The 13,449-nt window shown below is 40.9% G+C and overlaps 1 protein-coding gene across 13 annotated transcripts in view; it reads left to right on the top strand.

Annotated features, from left to right (window-relative positions):
- Positions 1 to 13,449, top strand: part of DEPDC5 (DEP domain containing 5, GATOR1 subcomplex subunit) — a 126,986-nt gene that overhangs the window by 11,190 nt on the left and 102,347 nt on the right. For 12 of the 13 annotated variants that reach the window (XR_005787036.1, XR_005787038.1, XR_005787037.1 and 9 more), the window contains exons 8-10: positions 3,347 to 3,416; positions 8,071 to 8,149; positions 9,295 to 9,356. Coding sequence is in view for 10 of the 13 variants with exons in the window: in XM_040463991.1 (XP_040319925.1) it covers positions 3,347 to 3,416; positions 8,071 to 8,149; positions 9,295 to 9,356 (211 nt within the window). In the remaining 3 variants the exon portion in view is untranslated. Of the gene's footprint in view, positions 1 to 1,036; positions 1,125 to 3,346; positions 3,417 to 8,070; positions 8,150 to 9,294; positions 9,357 to 13,449 lie in introns of those variants that run through there. The other variant, XM_040463998.1, reaches the window with a different exon arrangement.

Raw genomic sequence — 13,449 nt, 5'->3', positions numbered from 1 at the left:
ATTTACAGTGGTATATAAGCCTACTATGTACAGATAACCGTGTTTAAATTTTGGTGTGATCTTTTAGTATTTTCTTTTAAAAAATATTTTTTAGGGGCATCTGGTCACTCGGTTGGTTGGGCATCTGACTCTTGGCATAAAGCCTGCTTGGGATTCTCTCTCTCCCTCTCTCTGTCCCTCCCCTGCTTGCTCATTCACTCTCACAAAACAAATTTTTTTTTAAATTAAAAAAAATTTTTTTTAATGTTTATTTTTGAGAGGCAGAGCATGAGCTGGGGAGGGCAAAGAGGGAGGGAGACACAGAATCTGAAGCAGGCTGCAGGCTCTGAGCTGTCAGCACAGAGCCCAACACGGGACTTGTACTTACCAGCTGTGAGATAATGATCTGAGCTGAAGTTGGACACCTAACCGACTAAACTGCCCAGGTACCCCTCCCAAAAAATTTTTAAGTGATCTCTGTGCCTATCGTGGGGCTTGAACTCAAAACTCCAAGATCAAGAGTCACATGCTCTACGGACTGAGCCAGCCAGGCTCCCCTTTGTGTTTTATTTTCATATATACATACACATGCTTGTATTTTTACTTAGATGGTGATACTGTGTGTACTATTTTGTATCCTTTTTTTCCCACTTAAAAGCATATAAACATTTCTGGAAGTTAAAACTCCTTGTAAATATTGTTTTAATGGTTCCATGATACTCTGTTTACTTAACTGGTCTGCCATTGCTGGACATTTAGGTTGTTCAAAGTTGTGCTGTGTGGATGACACTACAGTGACCACACTCTGCATTTATTTTAACTTCATATTCACAGAATGATGAAATTTAGCTGTAAAAGATAGTGGAGATCACTGACTCCCAGCAGCTCACTTGATAGAAAAGGGAGGGGAAGTGCCTGCCCAAGCTGCTACATAATTAAGGACTAGTGCCCCCCAGGTCACCTTTACCCTCCTGGGAGTTGGCCATGTGCCATCCTGCCTCTCTTGTAGGAAGCCATGTGCACTCTTGGGTTTTGCCCTGGGGATATGGATTTTACATTTGCATCTGTCAGTGGCTCTGTTTCTTCCCTTGAATCTGCGGAAAAGACGAGAAGCTACCTCAGGGCCAACCTCAATTCCTGTTTGGGTAAGAGCAGATTTTAGGTTTAGGAGCAAAGGTCACGATTGCATTTTCTCTGTGTGTTATAAAGAACCATTTCCATTGGAATGATAACTGTTTCATAGTTCACCAAGTCCTCTCATTTATAGTATCTCATTGGATCTTCCCAAGAGCTGTAGAAGATGGATGGGGGAGGGTTATTAACCACATATACTGATTTTTCAAAAACTGGCTCAGAAAGATTGTGGCTTGACCTCCACAGGGAGTGGAGGTGCAGGAATCTAAGCCCAAATTTTGTAACACTACTTTGTCTATACATACTAGCAGAAGTTGGTGAGTTAGAGCAGTAACAATGAGCTCCATTTAGAGATCTGGTTAATCTAGCATTCAGTAGCCTGTATGCAGAGTACTTCCTGCTAACAGAACTCAGAGATCTTGGGAACATTGCATCCTTCCTTCTGTTAAAGAAACAGAAGTGCCTTCTCAGATGAGGCTTGCTACTTGTCCACTCACAGACACACTGAGCAGAGGAATGCCAAAAAGCACCCCTGTTGCTGAAAGCAGAGCTGGGAAGCATATTTTAATGTTTTTTTTAAAAAGTTTATTTATTTATTTTGAGAGAAAACACGAGTCAGGGAGTGGCAGAGAGAGAGAGGGAAAGAGAATCCCAAGCAGGCTTTGAGGAGCCCTATGTGGGGCTCAAACCCACAAACTGTTAGGTCATGATCTGAGCCTAAGTTGGACACTTAACCAACTGAGCCACCCAGGCACCCCTGGGAAGCATATTTTAAAAACCATGGGCTTGGTCCAGCTTTCTTCATTTTACAGGTGGGAGGGAAAGCCAGTAAGGCTGACTGATTTGTCCAATGTTTCTCAGGTAGGCTGAGCTGTGACTCATGGTACACAGCATTTTCCTTGCTTTGATTTTATCTTTTCTTCTTTTTTTATGAGGACTGATTGCTTAGGGCCAGACAGGAGATTGCTTTGGGGTTGGTAGAAGAGAAGGGCTTGAGTGGTTGGTTGAGGGATGATTATGAGGTACTCAGATAACAGCTACCACTTCCTTTCCAGAAGAGCATTTTGTGTTAATATTTACCAGTGGTATAGTTCTTGCTAATGCAAATACCTGCTAGTACTTACTTGAGCACCTCCTATCCCAGCACTGTCCAGAATAGTTTCCCCACATTATCTGGTTTAATTCTCAGAACAGCTCTACAAAGTAGATGTCATTATCTCCTTTTTTAAGATAAGGACACTGGGTCTCACAGAGTTATTTCCCCATGGCTATTCAGCTAGTTCAGTGACTCTTAGAACTTAGATTCCTGATGGGACTCGTTCCACTCAAGTCTGATCTCCTCAGAAGGCCATGTTCTTTGAACTGTCTGTCCATTTTGTGCCCTTAAAAAGTTGCAGAGGAAAAGACATTAAGCCCCCCAAATGCAATACCAAATTGCCATGAAAACTTTTCAGCAGAATGGCCTCCATTGAATGTGAACCCTGTCCCTATATGCCTCCTGACTGCTTGTCTTCTTTATTAAAGTATTTTAAGTTTTTATTTATTTACTTTTGAGAGAGAGCGAGTGAAAGAGAGCAAGTGTGCGCACACGCACAAGCAGCTCCTGGGAGGGGCACAGAGAGGGGGACAGAGGATCTGAAGCAGGCTCTGCATGCACAGCACAGAGCCTGATGTGGGGCTCGAACTCATGAACCTCGAGATAGATCATGACCTGAGCCGAAGGCAGATGCTTAACTGACTGAGCCACCCAGATGTCCCCATGACTGCTTATCTTCTAATTCTGATATTAGGATTGATTTTGTTTCTGTTGAAACTCCATGTTCATGAGAAAGTTCACAGAACTTTCACAACTGTTGAAGGCTGGGATTAGCAAAATTGTTCATTAGTTCTTCCTAACTGTTTTTGTGATGTGGACCCTTTTGAGATTTGACAAAAGCTATAATTCTCTGCCCAGAAAACTTTGCATGATTTCAGAGAAATCATGGATTTCCTGAATCCCTCCTGAGAATGACATGTTGTTTATAGAGTCCCAGATTAAGAACTGTCATACAAATTCAGTACACTCTGAGAATTCTTTATGTTGTGTAATCTTTTCATGGCTTTCTGGAAATCTGTAACTGGCCAGGTCATTTGAGGATAAATATGAGAGTACAGTGAGCCACCCTGAAGTCATCCCTGTTTCTTCTTGGTTTATGTAAGACTTGTAATAACTCTTGCATGTATATCTTTTCAGGGCACAGGCTGGTGAGCTGTGGGTCAAGAATGAAAAGGTCATGTGTGGTTATATCAGCGAAGATACCAGGGTGAGATTGATAAAATGCGTTTGTGGTTTTGTTTCTTCATACTGTTATGTCTGAGTCCTGAACTCAAAAGACAAAACAGAGACAAGCAAAAACTTGTCTCCTGATGGCTACTGTTCTCAGGTAGATAATATTTTAATATTGTCAAGGATGTCTGAAATTCTAGTGTTTTATAGTTGGATCTATCCAGTTTGGGGTCGATCTTCATTTTCTCTTCTGAAAGAGGTCTAAATGTGGAAATGTAGTGTCTAACCTGCAGGCTTCTTTGCCTACGAATACATTGCAAAGGTTAAACTCAGTAGAAGATTGCAGTCGGTAAATATGAACAGAGACCTTTGCAAAGGAAATCTTGTTCTTTGGTTCTTTATCCCAGTTGGAAAAAGCCAAACTGAACAACTGTAAACGTTACCCATGCTGGTGAAACCACCTGTCTGCTCTTCCTTGTTCTCATCCTCTGCCTCCCTTGAGAGCAGTGGTTTGAACTGAAGGTGATATTGCCTCCCCAGGGGACTTTTGGCAATGTCTGGAGATATTTTTATATGTCACAGCTAGGATTATGTGAAGAATGTTGCTAAACATGATACAATGTATAAGACAGATCTCCAGACCAAAGAATTATCTGGTCCAAAATGGCAGTGTTGTGGTGGGGGTGCTGTCTGGTGTACTGTGGGATGCTTAGCAGCATCCCTAGCCTCTGTACGCTAGATACCAGTAGTGCCCTGCAGGTCACGACAACCAGACATGTCTCCAGACATCACCAAATGGCCCTAGTTGAGAACCAATGCCTTCATAGGTAACTACTATCTGAATTTTATTTTTGTATTTTTCCTTGTTTGCGTAGTGTTAATACATACGTATGTTACTCTAAACCGTTTACTGTATATTTGTTTTGCTTATTTTTGAGCTTTATTAAAGTGAAATTAAAAAAATAGTCCTTTTTAGCTAGCTTTTTTTGTACTTGATACTATATTTTAAGTCTATAATTAGGAGTATATGGGTTATAGGTAAAATAATGCCAAACTCTTTTTCAAATTCTTTGGACCACTTAGTATTCCTAGTAGCAATATATAAAAATCTGTTGTTTTTCATTTTTTTTCCAACACTTGGTGTGAGATTTTTAAAAGTTTCTTGCAGCTCTAGTGGGCATAGATTGGTATAGTGATCTTGTTTTGCTTCTCTCCAGTTTTCTAGAAATTTACTCTTTTTTTTTTGTTTATTTACTTTTGAGAGAGAGAGAGAGAGAGAGAGAGAGAGCAAGAGCGAGTGCATGTACATGCCGGGGAGGGGCAGAGAGAGAGGGGGACAGAGGATCTGAAATGGGCTATGTGCTGACAGCTGAGATTCTGATGTGGGGCTTGAACTCATGAACTGTGAGATCATGACCTGAGCCAAAGTAGGCCACTTAATTGACTGAGCCACCCAGGTGCCCCTCTAGAAATTCACTCTTGGGGCGCCTGGTGGCTTGGTCGCTTAAGCGTCTGACTTTGGGTCAGGTCATGATCTCATAGCTTGTGGGTTCAAGCTCTGCATTAGGTTCTGTGCTGACAGCTCAGAGCCTGGAGCCTGCTTCCGATTCTGTGTCTCCCTCTCTCTCTACCCCTCTCCTGCTCACTCTCTGCCTCTCTCTCTCTCTCAAAAATAAATAAACATTAAAAAAAAAAGATATTACTCTTAAGCATGATTTACAAAGACTAGGATAATTTGGTGTATGTTTACCTCTTCAACCTTATTCATACACTTATAATAACTAATATGGAAGCGCCTCTTGTGTGTCAGCTACTGTACTTTTTTTTTATACTTTGTTTTTAATATATTTTTAAAATTTTATTTTAGGGAGGGAAAGAGAGAATCCCATTGTGGGGCTTGATCTCACGAAGCATGAGATCATGACCTGGGCCGAAATCAAAGAGTCGGACGTTCAACCTACTGAGCCACCCAGGTGTCCCTACACTTAATTTTTAATGGCTCCTGGCTGGCTCAGTTGGTAGAGCATGCCTCTCGACCTCTGGGGCATGAGTTTGAGCCCCACACTGGGCGTAAAGATTACTTAAAAAACAAACTGGTACAGAACATTATCCATGAATATCCTTCATTCTAGAGGGGAATTCAGAGTGGGGAATTCCCATTCAATGGGGATGCACGGGTAAACAGCACAAACAAGATCCCTCCCAGTAAGGAGCTTACACTGTAGTGGGGAGATAGATGTAAGTAGATACCCAGTCCATAAATGTGGTAATTACAGATTATGATGAATACTCCAAAGGAAATTAATTGGGTAATGAGAAATACTGAGTGTGGCCACCTTAGTAAACAAGTGAGATAAATGAAAACTTGTAGGGAAAGAGATGGGCATTGTGGTAGAGAATAACAAGAGACCTTCTTTACAAAGGTGGGCAGGGAGGTGTCTCCGAGAAGGTGCCAGAAAGGTGAGACTTAGTGTATGAAGGTTGAGACAAAGAGCGTTCCAGGCAGAAGAAACAATTGTGAGAGGCCAATGTGACAGAAGCCTAGGATATGAGTAGGGAGAATGATGTCGATATGAAGGTGGTCTGGTTCCAGCCAGTTCATGCAGGTCCTTGTAACCAGTGTAGAGTGTATTGTAAGGATGATCTGCTGAAGGATTTTAAGGGGGGAGTGATTTCCAAATTAGGCTTTCAAAAGATTACTTATTCTGTTGGATTTTTTTGTTGTTGTTACATAAGTTAATACCTTTGTTATAGACTAGTGATGTTTCAAATGGTGGAACTTCTACTGGTCTTTGAATTCTTTCAGGGCTGACTTTGCTGTGATGGCAGAAGTGTTGTGTGTCCAGGCAGCATGGGCTATTCTTTGCATACAGGAACCACAGTGCCAGATCCCCACAACTCGTCTTCATCTTAGTTTTGTCACAGAAGGAGCATGTGTACTTGTGCTGGCTTTTTTCAATTTTCTTTATGATTTTCCTGATGAAGGCCCCATAACAGGTCCTGTATTTACCGACAATTCTAATTTTCGTGGTGCATTTAACCATGTTGCCACAAACTGGGGCCAAGCTCAGAGAGCCATCCAGTTGGATTTTGTTGAACAAAAAAACCTAAAGTAGCAATGGCAAACAAAGTCAACTTTTTTCTCTCTGGTAAAATAAGTCATTGGGTAGGCCATTCACTGCTAGGATGGCATTGTCACAATTATTGGTGATCTAGATAGGTTTTTTTGTCTTCCTGTTCTGCCTTCCTCAGGATTGGGCTTCCATGGTTCAGTTGGAGCTGCTGTAACCACTTCATATTCCAGGTAGAAGAGAGAGGAGCTACTTAGGAAGCTGGGAGGTTTAGTCTTTTGATAGTCCCTTGCCTTCCGGAATAGTGTTGGCTTCCCATTACGTAGGAAGAAAGGATGTGCCATAGGCATCCACAGTATGTGCTGTAGCCACTCTGGCTCTGTGTAGAGCATTGTTTGTAGGGGCAAGAGTAGAAGCAGAGAAATGGCTTAAGAAGTTAGAAGACTGTGGCATGGACTGAGGTTAGAGCTGTAGCAACGGAGAGATGTGGGCAGACTTGGGATGCGTTTTGGGATAGAGTCTACAAAACTTGCTGATGCACTGGATATAAGGAGCAAAGGAAAGAGAAGAATTGATCAGCTCGATAGACAGTTGGTGGTGTCATTTATGAGGTGGGGAAGACAGGAGGAGACATTTGGAAGCATTTGAGAAAAGATATTTGTGAGATACCTGTTGGACTTCTGAGAGGAGAAATCTGGGGAGGCAGTTGAGTCTGGAGCTCATTTTGTCACTTCTCCCATATGTGCCCCTCCCCTCCAAACCCTCCCACCCTATCCTGTCCTGCCCTTAGGAACCATTTGCTATTCCTTAAACATGCCACATTCTCTCTTGCCTCTGTATCTTTGCACATACTACTCTCTCCTGCCTAGAGCACTTAGATCCTGCCTTCCCCCCTTACAAGCTACTCATCCATCCTTCCGCACTCCTCTCAGGCTTCCTTGCTTCTGGAAAGCCTTCCTAGTTCCTGAGGCAGTCTGGGTATGAAGGGTGTGTACGATGTGAATTATAATTTATTAGACTGGCAGCTCATCAACTGGCATATCTTAGCCCAGCTTCTACATTCGTAATGAGCTTTTCTTTTCTTTCCCAGGTAGATTTATTGTCCTTTCTCCTGTGTTTCTTATGAGAACCTTCGTGGAATGTTTGTATATGTTGCTGTCTTTTGCACATCTTAATCCTCTACTATAATTTCCTAAAAGGCGGGGACAGGATCTTCTCTTCAGAGTTTATGATGTGAGGGATGAAGCTTGCTTTTAGAAATCCCATGCCACAATTGAGAAAATCTTCCATCATTGGTTTTTTTTTTGGGGGGGGGTGGGGTTAAAGACATTTAAGATTTACTGTCTTATATTTCATTTCTTTTATTTATTTTTTAAGATTTTATTTTTAAGTAGCTCTGCACCCAATCTGGGGCTCGAACTTAGAACCCTGAGATCAAGAGTCACATGGTCTATGGACTGAGCCAGCCAGACGCCCCATGTCAACCATTTTAAAGTGTACAGTTCAATAGTGTTAAGTACATTTACATTGTTGTGAAATGAATCTACAGAACTTTTTCTTCTTGCACAACTGAAACTACATCATTGCTTTTTAATGCAACTATGTTTTTGTTTATTTCAGGTGGTGTTCCGTTCTACGTCGGCTATGGTTTACATATTTATTCAGATGAGCTGTGAAATGTGGGATTTCGATATTTATGGTACTGTCCCTAAGTGATGGTTGTAGCTGCCATTTGGTAGATATTTCTGGTTTCCCCCAAGTTGGTATCATTTTATAGCAAGATGTTGACATTCTCTAAAAATGTATCTTGAGATCTTTATAAATCCTCAAATGCGAAAATAAATATATTGAAAGTAAATATTTTACACACACACACACACACACACACACACACACACACACACAGACATTTATTTATTTATTTGGTGAATTCCATGAAATGCTGTACAGTATTAATGGAAAATCTGACTTCTCAGATCTTTAATTGTTCTGTAAGTATAGGTTGAAAAGTCATAAAGTCACTCTGTGGGTAGGAAACAACACTTTCTTTGATATCTTTCATTTCTCTTCCTGTCACTCAGAGAAATCTCCATGTTGGTCTCATTTTATTAGAATTACTATGTAATGAGTAGAGGGAAAAAAACTGCTATGAGGTGTGGATACTGTGTCCAACACACCAACCCTATAGTGCATGTATTTCATATTTGTGTTTAGCAAATTATAAGCGAATTTGTGCCATGGGTCATCAAGGTCACTCAAGAACAACAAGAACTGCAAATGATAATTCAGTGAATGCCCAGGGTCCTCTTCTAATCAACTTTGAACGTCATTGTGAAATACTCACATTTAGTATATATTCTTCGTCTCATTCTGAAGATAACACTGTATTTTTCTTTTTTAAAAAAAGTTTATTTTGAGAGAGAGAGCGCACACTCACGCGTGTGCGAGAGAGAGACAGACAGACACCCTAGCAGGCTCCATGCTGTCAGCTTGAACAGTTTGGGGCTTTAACCCATGAACTGTGAGACCATGACCCGAGCCGAAATCAAGAGTTGGACACTTAACTGACTGAGCCACCCAGGCACCCCAACTCTGTATTTTTAAAGCATCAAAGTGTTTCAATCTTGGATGTTACCTTGGAGCCATGGCCTCTTAGGCAGATACTAAATTTGGCTTGGTAGAAAGTCTAAGTTGAACACTTCTATACATCTGGCTTTTAGGATCTTGTTTTAAGATACAGCAGAACCCACCTTCTCTTTGGTCTTGTTCCTGGTATTTTACTGAGAGAAGATATTGTGAACAAGAAATAAAGATAATCTTCACCCTCTTCTCATTGCTTTTCAGGGGATCTATATTTTGAGAAAGCTGTGAATGGTTTCCTTGCTGATCTCTTTACCAAGTGGAAGGTATGTTTTTTATATAGTAAACCTCATTACAGTCATTGCAGATTTTAGAAATACACTGTTTCTACTAAGCTGCCTTTAGTTAAAGTATCTAAGCTAAAGCCTAAATTGATAAAACTATAGATTTAATTACTTTAACTGCCTCAACATGATAAAGGTCATTTATGAGAAACCCACAGCTGACATCAGACTCAATGGTGAAAGACTAAAAACTTTCCTCCTTAAGATAAGGAACAAGGTGGAGTGCCTGGGTGGCTCAGTCGGTTGGGCGACCGACTTTGGCTCATGTCATGATCTCACAGCTCATGAGTTCAGACCCCGTGTCGGGCTCTGTGCTGACAGCTTGGAGTCTGGAGCCTGCTTCGGATTCTGTGTCTCCCTCTCTCTGTCCCTCCCCTGCTCACACAGTCTCTCTCTAAAATAAACATTAAAAAAAAAACTAAAAAAAAAAAGATTAGGAACAAGGTGAGGATGCCTGCTGTCACCACTGGTGTTCAGCATTGTACTTGAAGTTCTAGCCTCAGCAACTAGAAAAAAAATAGAAAGCATACATATTGGAAAAGAAGAAATAAAACTATTCTATTGACAGATGATCTCCTATATGTAGAAGATCCTAAAATTCACCACAAAACTATTAGAGCTAAGAAATGGATTCAGCAAAGCTGCAAGGTTACAAAATCAACACAAGCAATCAGTTGTATTTCATCAGCAATGAACACTCTGAACAAGAAATTTAAAAGCAAAGAAATAAATTGTATGTATGTACTTATTTAAGTAGGCTTCACACCCAGCACAGAGCCCAACAGGGGTTTGAACTCGCAATCCTGAGATCATGACCTGAACTGAGATCAAGAGTTAGACACTTAACCAACTGAGTCACCCAGGCTCCCCCAAGGAATTAAATTTTAAAAAGAGAATTAAATTGGGGCACCTGGGTGGCTCAGTTGCTTGGGTGTCTGACTCCTGGTTTTGGCCCAGGTCATGATCTCACGGTTTGTGAATTCGAGCCTTGTGTCAGGCTCTGCACTGCTGGTGAGGAGCCTGCTTGGGATTCTGTCTATCTCCCTCTTTCTCTGCTCTTTCCCCACTCACTCTCTTTCTCTCTCTCAGAATAAATAAATAAACTTAAAACAAAAATTAAAAAGAGAATTAACTTAAAAAATTCCATATACAAGAGCATCTGAGAGAATAAAATACTTTCAATTAATTTACCCAAGGAGGTGCAATATTTGTTTGCTAAAATCTATAAAACCTTGCTGAAAGAGATTAATAAAGATCTAAATAAGTGAGAAAGAACCAACCCATAATCATAGATTGGGAGACTTAATACCGTTAAAGTGGCAATACTACTCAAACTATAGTTCAGTCCCTATCAGAATCCCAGTGGCCTTTTTTTGCAGAAATGGAAAAGTTGATTGTAAAATTTATGAAGAATTGCAAGGGATCCTGCGTAGCCAAAACAACCTTGAGAAAGAACAATAAAGTTGGAGGACTCTTACTTCGTAATTTCAAAACTTACTACAAAGCCAAAATAGTCAAAACCATGTGGTACTGGCATTCAGATAGATTTGTAAATCAATGGAATAGAATTGAGAGTACAAGAAATCAATCGATACATCTGTGGTCAGTTGATTTTAGACAAAGATGTCCATTTAATGAGGGAAAGAAGAGTCTCTTCAACAGATGGTTCTGAGGCAACTGAATATCCATATGCAAAAGAATGAACTTGGAGTCTTACTTTGCATCATATACAAAAATTAACTCAAGGGGGATCAAAGACCTAATGTAGGAGAGCTATTTGAGGTCACATTATGTTGTGGCAAAGAGCGTGGGGTTTGGATAAAAATGGACTGGGTTTAAAATTATGATTCTGCTCTGATTAGCTTTTTTTTTTTTTTTTTTTTTTAAATCTTGGAGAAGTAGTCAGTCTTTCTGAGCCTCTGTTTTCTTTTCTGCAAAATAGAGATTATAATAGTCCCTGCCTCACAAGGTGTTTTAAAGCATCTGTACATAGTAAGGTCTCAGTTGAATCTAAGTACCGTCTTCCTACCTCAGCAATATGGGGGCACTATCCATCAGCTGTGAAGGGTATGGAAATAGATGACGCTTGCCCTCAGAGAACTTACGGATCTGCTGGGGAGCTTGCATCTACATATTTGAAACAATAGAAAGCCATATGTTTTAGGGGTTAGAATTTTATTTACTTTTGAATTTGGACCTGAAGACTGAGGAAGGTTTGGATGGTTGGAAAGGAAGATGGAGAGGGTATGTCAGATGAACAGTTTGAACAAAAGGGTGTAGATGAGCATGAGAGTAGGGTATGGTCTTAGGCAACTTCACAGAGGGTTAGTGTAGGGAATAATTAAGTAGTAAGATAGATTCAAAGGATGGGGTCACATCAAGCCAGGCAGTTTGGACTTGACAGGAAGTGTGGGAACTATTAAAGATTCTCAAGCAAGTGGTCAATATGATCAAAGCTGGGGAGAATTTGAGGAAAGAGTAGTCCAAGTGGCCAGGAGCAGTGTGGTGAAGTGACACATGGAATTAAGCAGACCAGCCAGGAGGCTTCTGCAGTCATGTGGCTTAACAGTGATGAGGCCTTTGTGTCTGCCTGAGTACAGGGGCTAAAGTTTGAGGTGGGCTAAATAATGGTCACCTTGGACCACATAGTGGCCATTTCAGTATTGGGTGTGTGAAAACCTCCATTTCAAGTCTGACTCAGTGTCCCTTAGATGTCCCCTCACCCTACAGTCTATGAATGGACTTTTGATTAGATAATAGGGGTAGGGTTTGGCATAGGCCTAGTCATTAGTTTATAGGACTTCACTCTTAGGATTTGTTAATTTTTTTAAAACTTGGTTTTAAAAATTAAATTTAAAAATTTAAAACTTGGTTTTAAAATTTTTTTAAAACTTGGTTTTAGGGGCGCCTGGGTGGCGCAGTCGGTTAAGCATCCGACTTCAGCCAGGTCACGATCTCGCGGTTCGTGAGTTCGAGCCCCGCGTCGGGCTCTGGGCTGATGGCTCAGAGCCTGGAGCCTGTTTCCAATTCTGTGTCTCCCTCTCTCTCTGCCCCTCGCCCGTTCATGCTGTCTCTCTCTGTCCCAAAAATAAATAAACGTTGAAAAAAAAAAATTTAAAAAACTTGGTTTTAAAGCAGGAGCTTGAAAATGAATTAAAATAACTTTCTGTAGCCACTCTGTATTGATTTAATGATATTTGGTGAAGGTGAACGTTGTTTATACCTTTTTACAGTTTTTTTAAGTTGATTTATTTTGAGTGAGAGAGAGAGAGAGTGAGCAAGCAGGGAAGACACAGAGAGAAAGGGAGAGAGAATCCCAAGCAAGCTCTGTGCTGTGCTGCACAGAGCCCAACATGGGGCTTGATCCCACAAACGGTGAGATCGTGACCTGAGCTAAAATCAAGAGTTAGTCACTCAACTAACTGAGCCACCAGGCACCTCGGTTGTTCTTTATGCCTCCTATTGAATAACTTACAGCTAACACTGTGGACAGCAGGATTGAGCATGGGAGTTCATGAATTCATTTCAGAGCCCAAAATATAGTAGGGGTGGGGATAATAGTAGTAGTCCCAGTTAACATTCATTGAGTATTTTGACATACCTAGTATCATGGTATGTGTTTTGCCTACATTATCTCACTCAATCCTCTTGCTCCTGTTAATACTGGTAGGGAAAGTACAGCTCAGTGAAGTTGGGTAACTTGCCCATGATCAACAGCATGTGAAAGCAGAATGAGGATTCTCATCTGGTGCCCTCCATTCTCCCAGAGCTACCCTGAGATCGTGGCCTCTGTGCTATCCTGTCTGTATTATTACCCCAGGCCATGCCACCTGTTGTATGTTAGCCCCACTGTCACATGAGTTAAGAGGCTCATAAACCCACACCAGTCCAATCGTTGTAAGGCATTTATTCTTATTTATCACTTACACCAAAGTCAGATAAATTTGGAGTTGAGTTTGGAGCACTGGGCATCCAATAAATTAGTAGGTGACTAATGAAGATTTGCTCTTTCCTAGCACTCTGCTCTTGGTGCTGTTGCTTGTATTTAGGAATTTCTGTCCACTTGAGATATATC

This window comes from Herpailurus yagouaroundi, unplaced genomic scaffold (assembly GCF_014898765.1).
Source record: "Herpailurus yagouaroundi ecotype Mexico unplaced genomic scaffold, PumYag 428, whole genome shotgun sequence".
NCBI classification, from domain to species: Eukaryota; Metazoa; Chordata; class Mammalia; order Carnivora; family Felidae; genus Herpailurus; species Herpailurus yagouaroundi.
The sequence above is the reverse complement of the archived record's forward strand: the minus strand, read 5'-3'. Positions and strand labels throughout refer to the sequence as shown.